The sequence below is a fragment of the Bombina bombina genome, chromosome 2, assembly GCF_027579735.1.
Source record: "Bombina bombina isolate aBomBom1 chromosome 2, aBomBom1.pri, whole genome shotgun sequence".
NCBI classification, from domain to species: domain Eukaryota; kingdom Metazoa; phylum Chordata; class Amphibia; order Anura; family Bombinatoridae; genus Bombina; species Bombina bombina.
The window spans coordinates 660293024-660316780 of NC_069500.1; the positions used below are offsets into that span (position 1 = coordinate 660293024).

General features: G+C 36.5%; 1 protein-coding gene and 1 long non-coding RNA gene across 2 annotated transcripts in view; one reads left to right on the forward strand and one right to left on the reverse strand.

Moving 5' to 3' along the window:
* The window catches only part of LOC128647941 (uncharacterized), a 76412-nt gene that overhangs the window by 18346 nt on the left and 34309 nt on the right, over nt 1–23757 (reverse strand). The gene's annotated exons all lie outside the window — the stretch shown is intronic.
* LOC128647940 (cyclin-dependent kinase inhibitor 2A-like) lies at nt 14845–17824 on the forward strand. The gene is made up of 2 exons (XM_053700621.1): nt 14845–14970; nt 17533–17824. The coding sequence occupies exons 1-2, from the start codon at nt 14845–14847 to the stop codon at nt 17791–17793; spliced, it is 387 nt and encodes a 128-aa protein (XP_053556596.1). The 3' UTR covers nt 17794–17824.

Sequence of the window (23757 nt, forward strand, 5' to 3'; positions counted from 1 at the left end):
GAACATGACAACCCCAGACGATCGTTTCGGCCTCCTATGGGCCTCGTCAGTGAGGTGCAGCCACATTCCTCTAAGCACACTGGGCAAGGAGTCCACGTCTGGTTTCCCCCATCACCCATAGGAAGACTTCCCCAGGGTTATAATAATTTGCATACAAAGAGAGAAGCGCTCTACCAGGAACGAACAACAGCTCAGTGGCTTGTTCTATGGCGATTTACCACCCGGAGGCAGCTTCTTTTAGACCAGTGTGCTTTTCACAGAAGAAAACTTTCCTGAAGTATATCAGTCTGATCCTGCCAAGTAAGGTCAGTCCAGCCCCGAAATACCAGGCAATTCTCCTCTGAACAAGGAACATGACAACCCCAGACGAACAAGGAGGCCATGTCATTAGATTTTCTTCTTTTATACCCTTTCTTGCCAGCCACGCTGTGGAGTACTTGGACGCGTGTGATGGAGCATTTTCCTGCATGAAAATCATGTTTTTCTTGAAGGATGCAGACTTCTTCCTGTACCACTGCTTGAAGAAGGTGTCTTCCAGAAACTGGCAGTAGGACTGGGAGTTGAGCTTGACTCCATCCTCAACCCGAAAAGGCCCCACAAGCTCATCTTTGATGATACCAGCCCAAACCAGTACTCCACCTCCACCTTGCTGGCGTCTGAGTCGGACTGGAGCTCTCTGCCCTTTACCAATCCAGCCACGGGCCCATCCATCTGGCCCATCAAGACTCACTCTCATTTCATCAGTCCATAAAACCTTAGAAAAATCAGTCTTGAGATATTTCTTGGCCCAGTCTTGACGTTTCAGCTTGTGTGTCTTGTTCAGTGGTGGTCGTCTTTCAGCCTTTCTTACCTTGGCCATGTCTCTAAGTATTGCACACCTTGTGCTTTTGGGCACTCCAGTGATGTTGCAGCTCTGAAATATGGCCAAACTGGTGGCAAGTGGCATCTTGGCAGCTGCACGCTTGACTTTTCTCAGTTCATGGGCAGTTATTTTGCGCCTTGGTTTTTCCACACGCTTCTTGCGACCCTGTTGACTATTTTGAATGAAACGCTCATTGTTCGATGATCACGCTTCAGAAGCTTTGCAATTTTAAGAGTGCTGCATCCCTCTGCAAGATATCTCACTATTTTTTACTTTTCTGAGCCTGTCAAGTCCTTCTTTTGACCCATTTTGCCAAAGGAAAGGAAGTTGCCTAATAATTATGCACACCTGATATAGGGTGTTGATGTCATTAGACCACACCCCTTCTCATTACAGAGATGCACATCACCTAATATGCTTAATTGGTAGTAGGCTTTCAAGCCTATACAGCTTGGAGTAAGACAACATGCATAAAGAGGATGATGTGGTCAAAATACTCATTTGCCTAATAATTCTGCAACCCCTGTATATGTATACTGTATAACCTTATTGTGCATAAACAAATATATATATATATACAGGTGGCCCTCGTTTTACAACGGTTCAATTTACACTGTTTCAGAATAACAACCTTTTTTTCCAGTCATGTAACTGCTATTGAAAAGCATTGAGAAGCAGTGCATTTATTAAAATAGCCAGTAGGTGGAGATGTCCGCTTGTGTTGCAGCAAAGCCAAGCAAGCTGAAATGAATCAGTTTAACCAGACCCGAGCTATCAAGCAGATTTCTATAAATCAGTCCAGGTTGGAATGCCTAGAAAGAACCGTTTGCAGAAAAATGCAAGTGAAGTCTGTGTTGTGTGATTATTTTATTAGGTTATAATGCTGTTTAGCAAATGTTTTTGTTAATTTAACTTAGTTTAATTATATATTATGTGTTGTGTGATTATTTTATTAGGTTTATAATGCTGTTTAGCATTTAAAGTCTTCATTTCAAAGCTTTAAAAATAATGTATTAGGTGTTACTTATGACAATTTTGAGAGGGGCCTGGAACCCAACTCCCTCACTTCCAATTGACTTACATTATAAACTGGGTTTCAATTTACAACGGTTTCGATTTACAACCATTCCTTCTGGAACCTAACCCCGGCGTAAACTGAGGGCTACCTGTATATATATATATATATATATATATATATATATATATATATATATATATATATATATATATATATATATATTGTGTGGATTTTACCTATACACCTGTATATGTAATACAGAAGTATAATCTAGTCATTTACCTTTAAAGCACAGAGTTTTTCAACCATTTAAATGACAGAGGCAATATAGGCATTTTTGCTCAGTATTGGTTTCAACATAATTACCCGCTCTTTTTATAGGTCACTAATACATAGTATGTAGAGTTTTTCAACAGGGATTTCTTATACCATATATGGGTACATAAAATAACAATCAATAGACTAAATATAATAATAATATACTAAAAACTGTTAAAAAATAACCATTTATACAAACTAACTGTACCTAAAGAAAAATACGTCTAAATAGATTCATTATGTTGTCCTGATTTTAGGAATATTCCATATGTCTCGTTTGCATTGCACGGAAGCCTTGAGCTCACGATATTGCACTTCCATAGGCTCCAATGGAAGCCTCGTTCTCATGCCATTGCATGGGCAGCAAATGTAAAATATATATGTAAATGAATATATATATATATTTATGAGTTTATATGTGCACACTCGCTTACTTTAACCCCTAAAAACTGCTTTGTGCAGTTATTATTTGGGGGAAAATGCTAAAATATTTTATTTTAATAAAGGCACTACACACTTTACTTTTGGGGCAATAGGTGAACCTTTTTAAAATTAACCAGAAGTCTCACATCTGAGCTCGTGGTAGCAATAACCAGCCACTAGATTATAGCTCCACTTGTAATCTATCCACATAGTCTTATAAACTAGGTGTGTAAGCAGTGGTGGTTCTGTGGGTGTGTACATGGTTACAAAAGCAGACAAATCATTTACCTCGCACCCCTTTTATATTGCTTGGGCAGGGCCGGCTCAAGACATTGTGCTGCCTGGGTCCGAGAATAAAGTGATGCCCCCCCACACACACACACACACACAGTATGTGTGTATGTATACATACTTGCCTTGTGGAGGCACAAAACTTATATCACCTGCCCCATTGACATAAAGCAGAGCATGGTCCCGGCACATCTGCTTTTACTTGTCTCTTAGAAAGGAGATAGTTAACAGAATATGTGCACCACTGTGAGTGTGAAGAGGAGTGCAGCTGACCCTCTCATCAGAGAAGATTCTTTTATACCTACGTTCCATTGGACTTTATTATTATCGGATATTATCATCTTTTATTTATATATATATTTTTATAATATTTGTTTTTATTTCTTGGTATGCAGATTATTGCCACATTAGTTGGTTTAGGCTTGATAGTATTTTTCATCCATATATTGTAGCGTCCCCTATTAGCTACTCCTAGTGAGCTCAACTATTTGATTGATTTATATAAAAAGGAGAGAAAAATCCAATGGGAATGTGCCTGAGTTATACTATTTATAATTATCGTCACCCACCTTTACACAGAGAGAGTCCAAACACATATCATCAAAGGGAAGTTGTTTGCAGCCAGAGCACATTAAGCATAAGACATAAGTAACCAATTATACTCTCAGGGGACCGGGGACTTAACTCCTCCTACCCCTACAGCAGTCCTGTTACTATGCTAGCTTTTGGCTAGGCTCAAGGAACCGGAGTGTCTGTTACTCCAGCTCCTATTTGTACACAGGCAGTTAGTGCCCAAGATGGAGTAAACAGTCCACTCTATGAGTGGTGACATTAGGACTCACCCATCGTGATGTCTTCCAATGTTTCCGGGGACTTCAGCGCCCCAAGAGTTGCGGTGGGAGACCTCTTACCACTACTGCAACTACCACTGCAATTTTCTTCTCCGTTGGCTCTTTACTCCGGCGGTAACAGCTGTGTAGATTCTGGCGTGGTCTTCTATAGGCTCAAGGATTGTTTTCCTAACCTAACAGAAGGAGGTATGCTCCTTACCTTCTTGGGGGCCATGAATGGGTCGCTCTCTGAGGAGATTTTTTTAGATGCCTTCTCACAGTTGTTTTGCCGCCTGGACAGTCAGATGCGGTTGTGGAACTAAAGGGCCCAATCAGATTCAGATAGCATCTGCTGGCCCCTCCCCCCCCGTGGCGGACTTGGCTCCAGTTGCACTTACAATCTTTTTTAACCAACAACTAATGAAACTTTAAAAAATACATCTACATGTTAGTCATGGACTAATCTTTTCTTTGAATGCATCATTCTATCTAGCATGTATTTAGTGTTTAATGTCCCTTTAAGAAGAGTGTGCCTCACAAAGGGATGTTCCCTGTTTTAAGCATTTGAAGGTGATGAATACAAAACAATCATAATTTAAAAAGTTGTATAAAACAGATAAATAAATTATTCAAAGCAAACTATGCAGTAAAATGTAGTATAATTTACTTAAGATTAAAAATCTTAACTATCTAAGACATATAGTAGAAATCATAATAAAACTAAGCTGCATTAAAAAAAAAAAAAAAAAAAAAAAAACATGGTGAAATTTGTTTTTATAAAATATAAATAATAAGTAATATGAGTTTCCTACAATCTCTGCTAGTGACTGAACATGGATGTTCCATGGGAGTGGTTGAAATATCTCTGCCAAGTCTGACATATTCTTTAACATTTTCCCCAGCAGTTCTTGCTGGTTTTTTTAATTATTATTATTATTATTATTATTATTATTATTATTTTTATTATTTTGTTTCTTCTTAAACCAAAAGGTGGCAAGCTTGTGTCAAAATGCCTACATAAAATAGGCAATTGTAAGATACTATGAGCTAGATTTATCATACTACTGGCAGACAGGGGCGTACATCCTCACCCCTGTCTCCTTCATCGCCTCTGGCAGGCAGCAATTCACTGCCAGCATTTATTATTGCACACATGCAGTCATGTGTGCAACCCTGCTCCCTGCTTGTGCGCAGTCATTCAAAATGGGCAGGGGTTGTCAATCTACATGGTTGGAAAAGTCTGAGGAGATTGATATCCCCACATAACAGGTGGAGAATAGGGTTGAGAAGCATAAGTCTGATGACCGCTGCTTCTAAAATCTCGACTGCAAGCTCGCTCGTGCAAACCTGCAACTGATGGGGCTAAGACCCCTTGATAAATCTTGCCCTATATATTCAATTTTGCTTAGTTCTCTTGGTATCCTTTGTGTGCATGTTTCTTTAACCATTTGGCAGTAATGTTTGCAACAATATTTATAGCAATGTTATTAACAGTTGCAAACACATCTGTCATAGAGTGCTAAAGATGTGCACACTCCTAAGCTTCAATTAGCCTACCTGGAATTACTCTTAAAGTGTGCTTGTTGCTCCTTGCTAACTTCACTCTCCCTAGTGAAACTTCTCTTTCCACCAAGCTACAGTACTTTCTATGGAAGAACCTTACAACTTCCAGAGGCCTAGATTTAGAGTTTGGCGGTAGCCGTGAAAACCAGCGTTAGATGCTCCTAACGCTGGTTTTAGGCTACCGCCGGTATTTGGAGTCAGTCAAGAAAGGGTCTAACGCTCACTTTTCAGCCGCAACTTTTCCATACTGCAGATCCCCTTACGTCAATTGCGTATCCTATCTTTTCAATGGGATCTTTCTAACTCCGGTATTTAGAGTCGTGGCTGAAGTGAGCGTTAGAATTCTAACGACAAAACTCCAGCCGCAGAAAAAAGTCAGTAGTTAAGAGCTTTCTGGGCTAACGCCAGTTTATAAAGCTCTTAACTACTGTGCTCTAAAGTACACTAACACACATAAACTACCTATGTACCCCTAAACCGAGGCCCCCCCATATCGCCGACACTCGATTAAATTTTTTTAACCCCTAATCTGCCGACCGCCACCTACGTTATCCTTATGTACCCCTAATCTGCTGCCCCTAACACCGCCGACCCCTATATTATATTTATTAACCCCTAATCTGCCCCCCACAACGTCGCCGCCAGCTACCTACACTTATTAACACCTAATCTGCCGTCCGCACGCCGCCGCCAGCTACATTATAGCTATGTACACCTAATCTGCTGCCCCTAACACCGCCGACCCCTATATTATATTTATTAACCCCTAATCTGCCCCCCACAACGTCGCCTCTACCTGCCTACACTTATTAACCCCTAATCTGCCGAGCGGACCGCACCGCTATTATAATAAAGTTATTAACCCCTAATCCGCCTCACTAACCCTATAATAAATAGTATTAACCCCTAATCTGCCCTCCCTAACATCGCCGACACCTAACTTCAAACATTAACCCCTAATCTGCCGACTGGAGCTCACCGCTATTCTAATAAATGTATTAACCCCTAAAGCTAAGTCTAACCCTAACACTAACACCCCCCTAAATTAAATATAATTTAAATCTAACGAAATTAATTAACTCTTATTAAATAAATTATTCCTATTTAAAGCTAAATACTTACCTGTAAAATAAATCCTAATATAGCTACAATATAAATTATATTTATATTATAGCTATTTTAGGATTAATATTTATTTTACAGGTAACTTTGTATTTATTTTAACCAGGTACAATAGCTATTAAATAGTTAAGAACTATTTAATAGCTAAAATAGTTAAAATAATTACAAATTTACCTGTAAAATAAATCCTAACCTAAGTTACAATTAAACCTAACACTACACTATCAATAAATTAATTAAATAAAATACCTACAATTACCTACAATTAAACCTAACACTACACTATCAATAAATTATTTAAATACAATATCTACAAATAACTACAATTAAATAAACTAACTAAAGTACAAAAAATAAAAAAGAACTAAATTACAAAAAATAAAAAAATATTTACAAACATAAGAAAAATATTATAACAATTTTAAACTAATTACACCTACTCTAAGCCCCCTAATAAAATAACAAAGCCCCCCAAAATAAAAAATGCCCTACCCTATTCTAAATTAAAAAAGTTCAAAGCTCTTTTACCTTACCAGCCCTGAACAGGGCTCTTTGCGGGGCATGCCCCAAGAAATTCAGCTCTTTTTCCTGTAAAAAAACACATACAATACGCCCCCCCCCCCAACATTACAACCCACCACCCACATACCCCTAATCTAACCCAAACCCCCCTTAAATAAACCTAACACTAAGCCCCTGAAGATCTTCCTACCTTGTCTTCACCTCACCGGGTATCACACCGATCCGTCCTGGCTCCGATATCTTCATCCAACCCAAGCGGGGGCTAGACATCCATCATCCGACGGCTGAAGAAGTCCAGAAGAGGGTCCAAAGTCTTCATGCTATCCGGGAAGAAGAGCAGATCCGGACCGGCAACCATCTTCTTCCAAGCGGCATCTTCTATCTTCATCCGATGAGGACCGGCTCCATCATGAAGACCTCCAGCGCGGACCCATCATCTTCCGACGACGACTTCCCAACGAATGACGGTTCCTTTAAGGGACGTCATCCAAGATGGCGTCCCTCGAATTCCGATTGGCTGATAGGATTCTATCAGCCAATCGGAATTAAGGTTGGAAAATTCTGATTGGCTGATGGAATCAGCCAATCAGAATCAAGTTCAATCCGATTGGCTGATCCGATCAGCCAATCAAATTGAGCTCGCATTCTATTGGCTGATCGGAACAGCCAATAGAATGCGAGCTCAATCTGATTGGCTGATCGGATCAGCCAATCGGATTGAACTTGATTCTGATTGGCTGATTCCATCAGCCAATCAGAATTTTCCTACCTTAATTCCGATTGGCTGATAGAATCCTATCAGCCAATCGGAATTCGAGGGACGCCATCTTGGATGACGTCCCTTAAAGGAACCGTCATTCGTCGGGAAGTCGTCGTCGCAAGAAGATGGGTCCGTGCTGGAGGTCTTCACGATGGAGCCGGTCCTCATCGGATGAAGATAGAAGATGCCGCTTGGAAGAAGATGGTTACCGGTCCGGATCTACTCTTCTTCCCGGATAGGATGAAGACTTTGGACCCTCTTCTGGACTTCTTCAGCAGTCGGATGATGGATGTCTAGCCCCCGCTTGGGTTGGATGAAGATATCAGAGCCAGGACGGATCGGTGTGATACCCGGTGAGGTGAAGACAAGGTAGGAAGATCTTCAGGGGCTTAGTGTTAGGTTTATTTAAGGGGGGTTTGGGTTAGATTAGGGGTATGTGGGTGGTGGGTTGTAATGTTGGGGGGGGGTATTGTATGTGTTTTTTTACAGGAAAAAGAGCTGAATTTCTTGGGGCATGCCCCGCAAAGAGCCCTGTTCAGGGCTGGTAAGGTAAAAGAGCTTTGAACTTTTGTAATTTAGAATAGGGTAGGGCATTTTTTATTTTGGGGGGCTTTGTTATTTTATTAGGGGGCTTAGAGTAGGTGTAATTAGTTTAAAATTGTTGTAATATTTTTCTTATGTTTGTAAATATTTTTTTATTTTTTGTAACTTAGTTCTTTTTTATTTTTTGTACTTTAGTTAGTTTATTTAATTGTATTTATTTGTAGATATTGTATTTAATTCATTTATTGATAGTGTAGTGTTAGGTGTAATTGTAGGTATTTTATTTAATTTATTTATTGATAGTGTAGTGTTCGGTTTAATTGTAACTTAGGTTAGGATTTATTTTACAGGTAAATTTGTAATTATTTTAACTATTTTAGCTATTAAATAGTTCTTAACTATTTAATAGCTATTGTACCTGGTTAAAATAAATACAAAGTTACCTGTAAAATAAATATTAATCCTAAAATAGCTATAATATAATTATAATTTATATTGTAGCTATATTAGGATTTATTTTACAGGTAAGTATTTAGCTTTAAATAGGAATAATTTATTTAATAAGAGTTAATTAATTTCGTTAGATTTAAATTATATTTACATTAGGGGGGTGTTAGTGTTAGACTTAGCTTTAGGGGTTAATACATTTATTAGAATAGCGGTGAGCTCCAGTCGGCAGATTAGGGGTTAATGTTTGAAGTTAGGTGTCGGCGATGTTAGGGAGGGCAGATTAGGGGTTAATACTATTTATTATAGGGTTAGTGAGGCGGATTAGGGGTTAATAACTTTATTATAATAGCGGTGCGGTCCGCTCGGCAGATTAGGGGTTAATAAGTGTAGGCAGGTGGAGGCGACGTTGTGGGGGGCAGATTAGGGGTTAATAAATATAATATAGGGGTCAGCGGTGTTAGGGGCAGCAGATTAGGGGTACATAGGGATAATGTAAGTAGCGGCGGTTTACGGAGCGGCAGATTAGGGGTTAATAATAATATGCAGGGGTCAGCGATAGCGGGGGCGGCAGATTAGGGGTTAATAAGTGTAAGGTTAGGGGTGTTTAGACTCTGGGTACATGCTAGAGTGTTAGGTGCAGACGTAGGAACTGTTTCCCCATAGACAACAATGGGGCTGCGTTAGGAGCTGAACGCGGCTTTTTTGCAGGTGTTAGGTTTTTTTTCAGCTCAAACAGCCCCATTGTTTTCTATGGGGGAATCGTGCACGAGCACGTTTTTGAGGCTGGCTGCGTCCGTAAGCAACTCTGGTATTGAGAGTTGAAGTTGCGTTAAATATGCTCTACGCTCCTTTTTTGGAACCTAACGCAGCCATTCTGTGGACTCTCAATACCAGAGTTATTTTAAAGGTGCGGCCAGAAAAAAGCCAGCGTTAGCTACGCGGGTTGTTACCGACAAAACTCTAAATCTAGCCGAGAGAAAGGCCATTTTAAATCATTCCAGAGAGGAGCCTCTGCAAGTGTTAGTCTGTTTTTTCACATCTGATACTGCAAACTTTTGATAATTGCTAGGACCATAGTGTGACATGGAAATCATGTGAAAATATGAAGGGACAAAAAAGTTTTGGTTAAACAGTAGTAAACAAATGAACCAATACTTAAAACTTTTTAAAAGGGAGACTAAAGTCAAAATAAAGTTTCATGAATGAATCAGTTTTTAGAGATTTCCAATTAACTTCCATTATCAAATGTTGCACAGGCTTTCTGTATACATACTTTCTACAGCACTAGCTCCTACTAGGCATGTGCACAAGTTCACAGGGTACATGTATATACTAGTCTTTGATTGGCTAATGTCTGCCACATGATACAGGGAGCTGGAAAATGGGAGGAAAAAATAAATTTGACAAATAAAAATGCTTATTCGAAACTCAGATGTTATTGCATTGTCTTTTTTATTATGCACTTGTTACTTATGTCATTACTGTATTTAGTGGCTCTTTAAAAAAGCATAAGCAGCATAACGATCTAATTTTAAATTCTGCAAAAATCTACAAATCAGTTTAATTTGTAAATTCTGAAAATCACCAAAAAATGATATCTAAGAGCAATATCACAACATGTTCCTGAAGAACTGTTAACAGGTCCACATAGAATTATTAAAACTGGAATCACTGATAGTCTCAAAACTACTCAGCTGTTACAATTCCAGTTTTCAAGGTTTGTAGAAAATGGAAATTGTACCATATTATCCATATACAACTCCCAAATCATATGCAATTTTACTATATGGTTCATAAAATAGTAACTTGAAAACAAGATTTAGAATGTCAATCAAAACTATGGCTAAATACAAACATTACTAATTCCCATCCGCACACTTATTTTCCTACTTGACAAAAAGACAGATACAGAGCCTTGCAATCTCACTGCAGACAATATTCAAATACCTACACATATATACAGTATTGTCCAGAAAATCTGACACCCAACACCATATTAGAGTAGCTGTGTTCCATTTAATGTTGTAGATTAATTATGCCAATGGTGCTAATGTTAAAGGGACACTAAACCTTGTGAAACTGTCACTTTATGAGAATTATTTTACCTGTTCCTAACAGGCCTCGGCAGAGTATAACATGTTTTTCAACCTAGGAAACTCTGTATTTAAACAAGTAATCTAATTTAAAAATGCATATTATTCTCAGGGCTAACTACTCTGATTGCATCATGTTATGCAGAATATATGTATTTAATGTCCAATGCACTGGGGCTTTAACATACATGATGCATTTATAGTGACATAGGCATTACCATTTTAACAACTGCAGAATGACCTGGTGATAAACCCTGGTTGAAAGATTCGGTTAATACTTGAGAATTAACAATGGGGACGCTGAAATTGACTACTGACTGCAGTACACATTGCATTACTATTGATATTCTGTACAAACTCTATTTCTCTAGTATCATGTACTCCCCCTCACAGTTTTATAGGCTCCATATATTGTTATTGCTGGGCGCCATGCACAACGCGTGAGTGTTAATCTGTGCTTCAAAAGTTGGAGTGGATGTAATGTATGTGTTCTCCCAGATAGCGTTTCTGAAGATTATTTTTGCATGTGCATTGGTCTTGGAATGTCCAGTAATAACTACAGGGAGATGATTGGTTGGAGCCACTACCCCAAGAAATGTAAGGAGCACTGAGGGAGTAACCACCATAGCACTGGCTGTGGGAAGTCTATTGACACGAGGAATGGCTCAGCACTTACTGCCAAATATCAAGGTGCACGCTGCCAGGATCCTTATGTCACGTGTCTTGTGGTGCTGCTGCTTTTTGATTCACGGAAGTCTATTGACAACAGAAGAACATTAACAGAAGATGAGGGTGTATTTCTGCACATTGAACTACTGTATTTTTAGTGACAAGGTCAGTTTGTTCAGCTTTCCCTGCTTGTTACATCAGCATAGCTAAGTGTCTGGTAACTGCCTATTATGTATCTAATAACTCGGTTGTATATTTATGTTTCAATCTGTTAACATTAAGTGCTCACTAATTGTCTCTTAATAAACCTTAACTTCTCCAGATAGCATCCAAACAACAATAATGCCTTTTGGAGATTTTTAATAATGAGTAATATTTAAAGTCAGATTTTTTTTTAAATAAAATCATGTGGATGCTTTTTTTAAAAAAAATCATATGGATTGGAATAGGATATGGTTAGGTCCAGGGTTGAATAGCTAAAGTCTCTCTAATAAATTATGCATTATATCACTCCAAAACAACGAAAATGGTTTGATGGACTATAATAATATTGTGTAAATAATCCGCCTATAGGAAAACCCGGTTGCCAAGGATGGGATCTACTCCCTCTATTTCTCAACACACTTGTATTTGAAAACTTATTAAAGGGACATTAAACCCCCAAAAAATCTTTCATGATTCAGCTAGAGAATAAAATTTTAAACAACTGTCTAATTTACTTCTATTATCTAATTTGCTTAATTCTCTTGATATTCTTTCCTGAAAAGCATATGTAGATAGGCTCAGTAGCTGCTGATTGGTGGCTGCACATAGATGCCACATGTGATTGACTCGCCCATGTGCATTGCTATTTCTTCAGCAAAGGATATCGAAAGGATATCCAAATTCTATAAAAATAAGTAAATTGGAGTGTGGTTTAAAATTGCATTCTCTGTCTGAATCATGAAAGAAAAAAAAATGGGTTTAATGTCCCTTTAAATTTTTGCACAATATATGACTATGTTTTCTCTCAGATATGCAATGATTTTTAGGGCAGGTGGAATAATCTTACACCTGGTGAGGATTCGGAAATGATCTTCTTTTCCGTATGAACCCAGCTCTGCCAGTCCTACTTACAAATATTTAGCTGGGTTTGTTATTTCTGTTTCAGAATATAAAGGAAAGCTTGTCTGCAACACTTTCTTGGTGCTAAAGGATTCTTTCCTATTTGCTTTAGTAGGTAGGTTCATAATACATCATTTTCCCTAAACTATTTTATTAGTGCAACATTTCAGGGACAGAATGGAAGATTTCCCAAAAGCGACTAATGAAATGGCTATATTCTGTATGCACTTTATACTGTACTGTAAATGTGTTGTAAGAAAAGCAGAATACATATTTCATGCAACATTTTAATAAAAGGAACTTAATAAGAAATTGGCATCGACAGAAATGAATTCTGTGGATGCCATTTTTTTATTATATTCCTTTTACAAATAGGAGAATGATTCACTGTTAAAACATTTTTTATTTGTGTTGATTTTCAATGCAATTACTGTGCTCAGTTCAGGACATTGCGTAAAATATCCGGCAACACAAGGAATGTATAGAATACTATTTTATGTCACTATCATCTCATATGCTGTTAACTGAAGCGTTAATAAATTGTATATATATATATATTATTTTTTTAAATATTGCATTTATTTCAATTCAATTGTGAATCCATATAGGTACTATTTTTATTGAAAATTGCTCTTGAACAACAGTATTGCACATATCTGGCAAATCCATACGTGTTGGCTAAGCTTTCATTACAATGTATGCTTATATGGTCATAAAGAGGGATTGCACATTGTTGTTAGAAATTATAATATATATACATTTTTATTCCAAACTAATAAATAAAGATTTTACACGAAATTAGCATTGAGCATATCTTGTTCCACACATCAGTACATATGCATCCAGAGAAGGAAAACGTATTTAATTGAATTGAGTATCTAACAAATAATTAAATGTAATATATTGCTCGAAATCCCAAATTCTAGATCTGTGGAGCCAGAAAGTGTTTGAAATATATATATAAAATAAGAAAATTTGAAAAGAGTTCCAGAGAAAGTGATGCCTAAATAGCACTCTGTACCAGACTTGTGTGAGGCTGGCAATTAGTTTAAAACATAACTTTTATTGAAAGTTTAAAAATTAAAAATGGTAGTAAATTTAATATAATTGAGAGTGAAATGCTGTTTGTCCTCACTGAAGGGTTATCTCTTGGCTGTTATGTGAATGGCCTTATGAATGTTAGGTTATTCAAGAGATTAACACTAACAACTGGTATTTATATAGCTCAAATGCTGATATTCACAAGTTATTGTGTTATTTGAATCAACTCAGACCACACGGATCATTTGTGATCAAGGTGAATAAATATTCCCTTGGTTGTATGGTAGCTTAATGTAAAGTTTAATGTAAAGTTAAATCAACCGTGTAGTATTCACATAGGTTAATATTTTGGCAGCTAATAATATGCATATAGTTGTTTACCGGACTGCTTTATATTGGCAGTTAGCAGTATGGGCATACACACAATACAGGGATATGAGGGAATTAATAGTGATTATTTCAAGCGGCTATAGAACTGCATCTCATGGATTTGACATATTAGTGGTTACTATTGAGTCCCTATTGTTTGGATACAACTGCTTTATAACTATGATTATTGGTAAGCCATTTCCAACAACCATATTTCTGCTGGTATCACTTTATGCAATCTTTAGTATTCTCTTAGGTATTCTTCTCCCTCTCACCAATATAGCCAACCCCAGGGTGCTAGCAAAGAGCCATCCAAAAAAACTACAGGTGCAGCCTGCTGATATATCTTTATCTATCTATCTATCTATCTATCTATCTATCTATATCTATCTATTTATATGAACAAACATATTTATAAATACATAAGTACAAACATGCAGTACATAAATGTACTCATTCATCTTTTAGAAATTGATCTATATACACACACACTATATATATATATATATATATATATATATATATATATATATATATATATATATATATATATATACATACATAAATCAGTAAGTAAAGCTAAGATATTTAAAGATGAATCAGTGACAAAAAAAAATAAATATTTAAAATTGCAAATTTAGAATGAACATTTTTACTGTTCACAGAGCAGTTATTTTTTAGAAAATGCCTAGGCAAAAGGGAAATGAATGAGTTAAGAATAAAACTGGGTGTGGCTATCAAAGGAAAAAAACAGTTTCCCCTTTATCTGCCTCTCTTTCATCTGCTCACACTGACTTGGTTTTCTAGCAGAGAATTTAACTTCATTGTCATTCTTAGTGTTTCCATCATATTTGTTAATAAGAGTCATGGCCGGGGTAGCTGATTTCTTGTGCACAGCTGCAGCCTCAGGTAATGTGCAGCTTGTGAGATGGTTGCTGGAGAATGGAGCAGATCCAAATGGCACCAACTCATATGGGAGGACAGCAATACAAGTAAGTAGATAAAACGAGGGGGATTAATAGATCATCCATTTATTTATTTATTTATTTTTTTCTTTCTTTTTTTCTTTCTTTCTCTTCTTTTACTCAATGACCAATATTTTTTTTTCACATATTAGAGCAATATTAAATAAATATGTAGAATAGATAAAGTGCTATTAGTTTTTACTGGTTTGAACACTACAGATTTTTATTCGGGAGGGGAATTCATTTCATTTTGTTGCAAACACTGTAGATTGGGGGGAGGGGGTACATGTCTGCTTATGTGGGTACAGTCAGTGGGATTTAATCTAATACACACATTATTGCAAAATTAACTTTTAAATAGCTTTACATTTCATTTATCTGCTCTATCACCGTTTATAAAGTTATTTTTTTATGTATATACTTTATAATGATTCGTTTGTTTTTCACTTAGAGGGAAATATATATCATTCAAACTGAATAATCATTGGGTTCCTTAAATTATTCATATTAAACTACAATAAACATACAGATATTTATAATATTATTACAAAGTGTTCAATTACAGAGACAGCAATAAATGTAATCCTTCACTGGTAACTATAGGTTAATATCGCTTGTGCCTATACATTTTTTTATTGTTTACAGTTATTGAGTGATTGAATAATATACTCTTCACCAAATGAAAGTAGCGCATTTTGTATTTAAGAAATGTGGGGAAATTTATTTTTTTATTAATATCCAAGAGAATCTACAATTTTCTTAGCTAATTTTAATGCTGTAACCTTCTGTTTCAACAATCGCTCTGTGTTGTACATATAAAGTAAATTAGATATCACTAAAAGTATATGGAATAAAAAAGACAAAACCCATGTTGCTTAAATCAAATTAAATCACTAATTGATGAATAATAACGTGATACATACATTGCTCATCAAAATAAGTATTCAGTATTGTTTATTTTGATTTTATTAGGGTGCATCTATAAAACTCTATTTGATTAGCATAAACTACTATAAAAGTAAATATCATCTGAGCCTGTGATATCTGAATATACTCACTGGTAATATACAGCTCTATTAGCACTGCGTTGTTATAGAAGTAGCAGTACCCTGAAAAGAGGATTATGGGATCTTCTTCCTAAACTCAGGATATAATAGTTGTATAAATACATAGTGCTGTAATTTATTTGAATTGTCCAGTAAAGTTGTTTTCTAGGACAATAGTCCCTCAGAAGGCTTCTGGTACAGCTGTATATATATTAATATGGGAAGAGACATATGCAAAACATTTTCTGGGATATGATTCATTTAGCATTCTGAACACTCTTATGTGGTTAAAGGGGCAGTCTAGTCAAAAGTAAACTTTCGTAATTAAGACAGGGCATGCAATTTTAACCAACTTTCCAGTGTATTTTATATATATTTTTATGTAACCTCATACAAGATACTGGGCAATCATTTTGGTGACAATGAAGACTATATATGGCCTGAGACGTTTGTGGCACTAGTCCAAGTACAATAATATGACAAGTAGAGCTTCATCATTAGATCCTATCCTCATTTTAGCGGTTAATACTCCTACACCACCGAATCTATTGATATTCTGAGAATGAAACATTATATATATATATATATATATATATATATATATATATTTATATATATATATATATATATATATATATATATATATTTATATTTATATATATATATATATTTATATATATATATATATATATATTTATATATATATATATATATATATATATATATATATATATATATATATATATATATATATATATATATATATATATATATATATATATATATATATATATATATATATATAAAACTAACTTGCTGCAGTAACCCTTACTCCTTCAATAAAATGTGTGCATATACTTCCAGAATACACACTGTGGGGTGAGCACCGCTAATAACTTAGTAGTAGTTAATACAAGTTTCCCCAAATAGATCATTTTGACTTGATACATCTCTGGGTTTTGCCAGTCACAATATATTATTTACCATCAGTCTAGTGTTATACACAGTATTTTTATCCTTCCTAAATTGTCCTCTCTCCACGTTACCGGGAGTCCAAGAGTGGCCCCATAGAACTTGGAAGGAGTAATGTTGAGATTTACTTTAAAAAGGAGTCTCTCTCCTGAGCGTTGTTTCTAAATCCCCAGGGCATCTTGTCATCATTGTTATAAGGACTGATGGAAGGAACATGCTCCTTTTCTCTACTTTTTTTTAAAATTGTTTTTAAGGTAACTTGAAAATTATGAGGTTATCACGCTGAAAATATTAGATCTGTCTTGTTTCTTTATGTAAACTATATTATTGTGTATACCTCGTTTTATGTCATCTGTTTTGTGAATCTTATTAACCTTGATAAAAAAGTATACAAGCACACACACACACTTCAATTAATCAAAGCTAATACGGTTTTTTGTTTGTAGTTTACCAATCGAACATATTTTTTCATTTGTATTCCAATCTTATGTCATGTTTCCTTAATATAATATTTAGCAAACATATGAACTAGATCTCTAGCTCATTGCTCTTGTATTGCATTTGCCTACAGGTGATGATGATGGGGAGTCCAAGGATTGCAGAGCTCCTTGTTAGTTTTTCTGCTAATCCCAACCGTTCTGACCCGACTACTGGACAAACTGCAGTCCATGATGCTGCTATAGGAGGGTTCCTGGATACACTTGTAGTTCTGCTGAGAGCTGGGGGACAGCTCTATGAGCCCAAAGACCACTATGGGAATCTACCGATAGACCTGGTGTCTGCAGAAGATGTAAAAGCTCTACAAGCTATAGGATTTGTAATGCAACTTTAATATCATACTAATTAAATGCGATTATATCCTGGTGGTAGAGTTTGATTTTTTTTTTTATCTTAAATTGTGTTATAATGATAACAGAGGTGTCATTATGCACCCATAGTGAGCCCACCTATAATAGAATCCTAAATTACCTGTCTGATGAATATCTCCAAATCTATTCTTCATTTTCAACATGGGTTGTAAAGTCATTTCTTAAACGGACAGTCAAGTCACAATTAAACATTCATGATTCAGATTGGGCATGCAATCTTTTAACAATTTTCCAATTTACTTTTATCATCAAATTTGCTTTGTTCTCTTGGGATTCTTTGTTGAAAGATAAAACTAAAAAGATTAATGAATGATTTCTAAGCCATTCTAGGCCGCCTTTTATCTCGCTGCATTTTGACAGTTTTTCACGTTAGACATTGCTAGTTCACATGTGCTGTGGAGTTATTTAGGAGTCAGCACTGACTGCCTAAAAGTCAAGTCTGTCAAATAACTGAGATAGGGGGCAGTCTGCAGAATCTTAGATACAAGTTTATCACAGAGTTAAAAAGTGTATTAATACAACAGTGTAGGTTATGCAAAACTGGGAAATGGGTAAGAAAAGGATTATCTATCTTTTTAACCAATACAATATTTCAAGTAAACTGTCCCTTTAACCCCTTGACAGGATTATAGAAAATATTTCTAAGAAGAGGCAAGATAGCTACAAAATTGTATATGTATTTGGAATTTATTAGAATTTTATATCAATGTTATTGATTTCCAAGGGTGTAAAACAATATACAGAATTTTTACAAACCAAACTTTCATACTTCCAATAGTATATAACAGATTAATTTTTTCCAAAAACAGTAAGGGCTAGATTACAAGAACCGCTAATGTCTGAGCCCTAGCCATATCGAATTGTTCCGCAAGTGAAAGACCACTCAATTTGAAAGTAAACACGATTGCGAGAGCTCAATCGCATTTTATGTTAATCTGGGTTAGCGTGTCTGAAAACCTCCAGTAAAGGGTAGTGAGTTGAAAAAAATTGCACTTTATATATAGCACACAGAGGAAGTCCAGCACTCACTTACAAAAGATTAAAAGCAAAAATGGAAGAGTTAGTTATCGCATCTGGCCAAATGGGACAAGCCCAGGTACCACATCAAGGTCTCTCCCAGAACCTGGGACCCTAAACAGCCAAACAATGCAAGCTCTCAATCAAACAAACTAGGAACAAGTGAAGGGTACACATACTTATGTAATCATCCTAGAAACATACAAAACACGGAAGGAGACTGCACTCTCAGACTGGAATGTGTACACATCCCATGACCATGCAACATGCACAGCCCTGGGTGCTCAATAGCACTCTCAAGAAACTGCACAATCCCCAGAGTCTCAGGCAGTTAACCCCAGACAGGTCTGAGTGCAAGACCCATAGGGAAAACAAATTAATACAGCACATAGAGGAAGTGCAGCAATCACTTACAAGCACTCAGCTATGATTAAAAGCAAAAATGGAAGGGTTAGTTACCGCATCTGGCCAAATAGGACAAGCCCAGGTATCACATCAAGGTCTCTCCGAAAACCTGGGTCCCTAAAAAGCCAAACAATGCAAGCTCTCAATCAAACTACCTGGGAACAAGTGAAGTGTGCACAGACTTATGTAATCACCCTAGACATAAAAAACACGGAAGGGGACTGCACTCTCAGACTAGACTGGGTACACATCCCATGACCCTGCAACATGCACAGCCCTGGGTGCTCAATAGCACTCTCAGAAAGCTGCACTGTCCCCAGAGTTTTAGGCAGTCAACCCCAGACAGGTCTGGGTGCAAGGCCCATAGGGAAAATTAAAAAACAAATTAATACAGCAAACAGAGGAAGTCCAGCACTCACTTACAAGCACTCTGCTAAGATTAAAAGCAAACATGGAAGAGTTAGTTACCGCATCTGGCCAAATAGGACAAGCTCAAGTACCACGACAATGTCGCTCCCAAAAAATGGGTCCCTAAACAGCCAAACAATGCAAGCTCATAATCAAACTAAATGGGAACAAGTGAAGGGTGCACTGACTTATGTAATCACCCTAGACACATTCAAAACATGGAAGGGGACTGTCTTAGACTGGACTGGGTACACATCCCATGAGCCTGCAACATGCACAGCCCTGGGTGCTCAATAGCACTCTCAGGAAGCTGCACTGTCCCCAGAGTCTCAGGCAGTTAAACCCAGACAGTCTAGGTGAAAGGCCCATAGGAAAAATTACAAAACAAATTAATACAGCACACAGAGAAAGTCCAGCACTCACAAGCACAAGCTAAGATTAAAATAAAAAATGGAAGGGTTAGTTACTGCTTTTGGACAAATGGGACAAGCTCAGGTACCATGTCAAGGTCTCTCCCAAAACCATTCTGGGCGAATGACCAATAGGGAAAATTACAAAACAAATAAATACAGCACACAGAGGAAGTCCAGCACTCAATTAGAAGCACTCATCTTAGCTCATCTAAATGTTTTCACACCTCTTTGAATGGGATATGATATTTGTTTTCAAATTTCTATATAACCATAGAAGTTCTGATTTTAAGGTTATGTCCTGCAAAAAACAAAACACAACAAATTATTGTACCACTCATTCTTTTACACACAGCTCTGTAAAACCATCTTATGATCATATTTCAAAGAGCTGTGTGTGAGGAATTCAGGTCAGGTGTTTGAAGAGGCTAAGTAAATTCCAGGTAATAGTAAGGAGGGGTGGGGTGTTAGATCCCAGCACAGTTTTACCAAACACAGAAGGGAATACTGCAGAGTAAGTTGCTTTGTGGATGTTTGCAGCCCATAATATTATACTGGAAAAAAGAAGAGTGTGTGTAACACAAGTATCCTATATTAGTCCACAAAGGGAGTTTATGAATGGTGCTGAGTGCCAAAAGTAATGATTGAATATAAATGGAAAAGTAGCAACTATAGCAGCACTCGCTTATAGAGAGTATGGGGAGGTAGGGACCCCTATCATTAAAATATAACTTTTAATAACGATCAAAAAAATATAAAAATCCATAGGAGACGGATAACACAAACAACATATAGTGTTAAAAATGACACAGATGGATACCTACAAACAACAACTCAAATAGTGATGATATCACTGGTAGTTAAATACTGGGATGAATATAGGGCCCCCTAATATTATATATGCGCATATATTAGTCTATTAAGTGGACACTGTCCAAACATGTGAAAGGGGTAAATACCCCAATAGAGGGTGCCTAAATATAGACCCTGAGTTACTGACCTAATCCGAATGTGGAACAATTTTCACACAAATGGATATGTAAAACAGTATGTACAATTCAACCACTAAAATAGAGGGGACACAGTCCTAATTACATATAAAGCAAACAGGCCAGAGAGATATACACAGAGACAAACCCAGTATAGTTAGCCTCATCCGAGTGTGGCACAAATTTCACACACATGGACATTGGACAATACTAATATAACACTAAATAATATTTATGGGAAAAGCCCAACTCAAGTAGTACCAAGTGATTAGTATTATAATTAGGCTAAGTTAACAGATCTATGTGGAACATATTTCACACATAGGGATTGTGTATTGAAGGCAACAGTCGCCTGATGTACATTTTGCCATTGATTTTTCAAAGGCGAACAGGATGTAGGATTACCTACCCTTATATAGCATATAGTGGCCAATCAGAATGGGGAATTGTGTGTACACCCTTATCTTAGCCTATCCAATAAAGTGGTGAACCAATTGGTCCATCCAGTCACATAAACACGTCACGTGATTACAGGGGATGACATCAGTGAGGGGGCATTTATAATGCACGAATCACAGGACATGGGTGTGTTAGATTACACAGTAAACATTGTCAAAGTTTATTGTGAAATGAATCCCATATTTGGTTATCATATAATAAACCACATAATCCTTTTACATGTTATTGATGTTAGCAGTAGTCACAGATCTGTGGCAATGGCACACACCTTATGGCAGTTTTGAATAAATAACACTAGTATGAAAGTTACTCATATAATATATGTGAAACTATACAGCATAGATTGCTGCAAATGTTAGGCAGGTATTATGACTGTAATCAACATACATTAAACGTACGTAAGTATTTATCTGTACATGGGAACATAATGTTATTTAACCAGTGTTTATATATGCATTTAATCAGACATATAAAAAAGTAGCACAATATATTGTTGGAGCCCAATATTGTATAGGGTTTATGATGTTAGTGATATCTGCAAATTATATAAATGCCCAACAGTGTGGTAGTAACATTGGTAGCTTTTCATAGGAAAGCTCCAAAACCATTATTTTCATTCATGCCGTTAGGTGTAATTGAGCCAAAATATCAATCGGCTTTCAGTCTGTAATATCATCTGCTCGATATTACCACCCCATATCCCTGTTTTGATAACTTGCAGGACGGTCAGTTTTACTGACGGTTTGGCGTTATGATGCTTAAGAAAATGTCTGGCTACTGTTGTTAAGGTTTTCCCTTTATTGCTATCCTTAGTGCTATTTTTAATTTTGTTAATATGTTCACCCAGCCGGGTGCGTACCTCTCTTGTTGTGATCCCCACATAGTATTCATTATAGTCACACTGCAAACAGTATATAACATTCTTAGATCTGTAGTTAGCAAAATCGGTAAATTTTTTGATACCTTTTGGGAACGTCTGTATTTCTTTGCGGTTATGCATGTATTTACAGCATGAACAGGACCCTGAGAAAGCTTTTTTCTGGTTCTTACGTGTGAAGGGGCTTCTCACTAATTTGTTACTAATAGTTGGAGCTCTTTTCCAACTAACTTTCACATATTCCTAAACCACATCTCTCAAGTCCTTATCAGTTCTGAGGATATCAAAATATTTATTCAAAATATTTGTGATTTCTTTGCTTTTTTCATTATAAGTAGTTATAAACCTCACTTCCTGATCAAAACCAGTGGTTTTGTTTTTTAGTTACTAGTAGGTTTTCTCTGTTCGTGTGTAGCGCTCTATGGAACCAGGGGTCAAGTCCTACAAAAAAAAGTTTGGGAAGTCACCAAGACTTCCATCCTCCATCAAAATTAATATTGTTTCATATATATATATATATATATATATATATATATATATATATATATATATATATATATATATATATATATATATATATATATATATATATATATATATATATATATATATATATATATATATATATATATATATGGTTAATGAAAGCAAATTAAATCCAATGAAGCGTTGAATGATAGCCTTTGGGCCTGAGACGACTCCTCTGTCACAAAGTCTCACCCACTTAAGGTGCAATAGTTCTATTTCTGCTGAGGGGAGCTAAATAACCCCAGAGCAAGCCACACAGAAATGTAAGCACCATGTGTAATAAAACATAATAAAGATAATTTTCCTAAAAGGGGTGATAACACAGCAGGACCACTGACAGTCTTACATTTAGTGTATTGTAGGAAGTGATACTGTCCATTACTAGAGGATCTCACTATCCCTCTAACCAGACTGTGGTCCACTTCCTCCCACCAACAGCAGCAGTGTTTATTGAAGTGTTTCTGTTCTCTGTCCAGAGGGAACTTAGTTCCTCCTGCAAAAATAATGCAGGAACTCCGTTCCCATGCATTTCTGCACAACTTGATCCCTGTGTGGAACTCTTTTTTTTAATAACCTTACAAGTATAACCTCTGGTTTTAAGTCTGGCTCTTAGCTCTTTAGAACAAGATAGAAGTGGAGCCACTGTGTGTTAAAAGTAGATTCTTTATTGAAAATCCTTTAAATTTGGGACGCATCCCAAACATATAGACAAGCAACTGCTGCTAACATGTTTCAGCCATTGTGGCCATAGTCATAGCATGCAGTATTATTACATAGGTATGGTTAAAACAGGTAAGAAACAACCTGATTGGTTTAACATAAAAGAAAGTAATG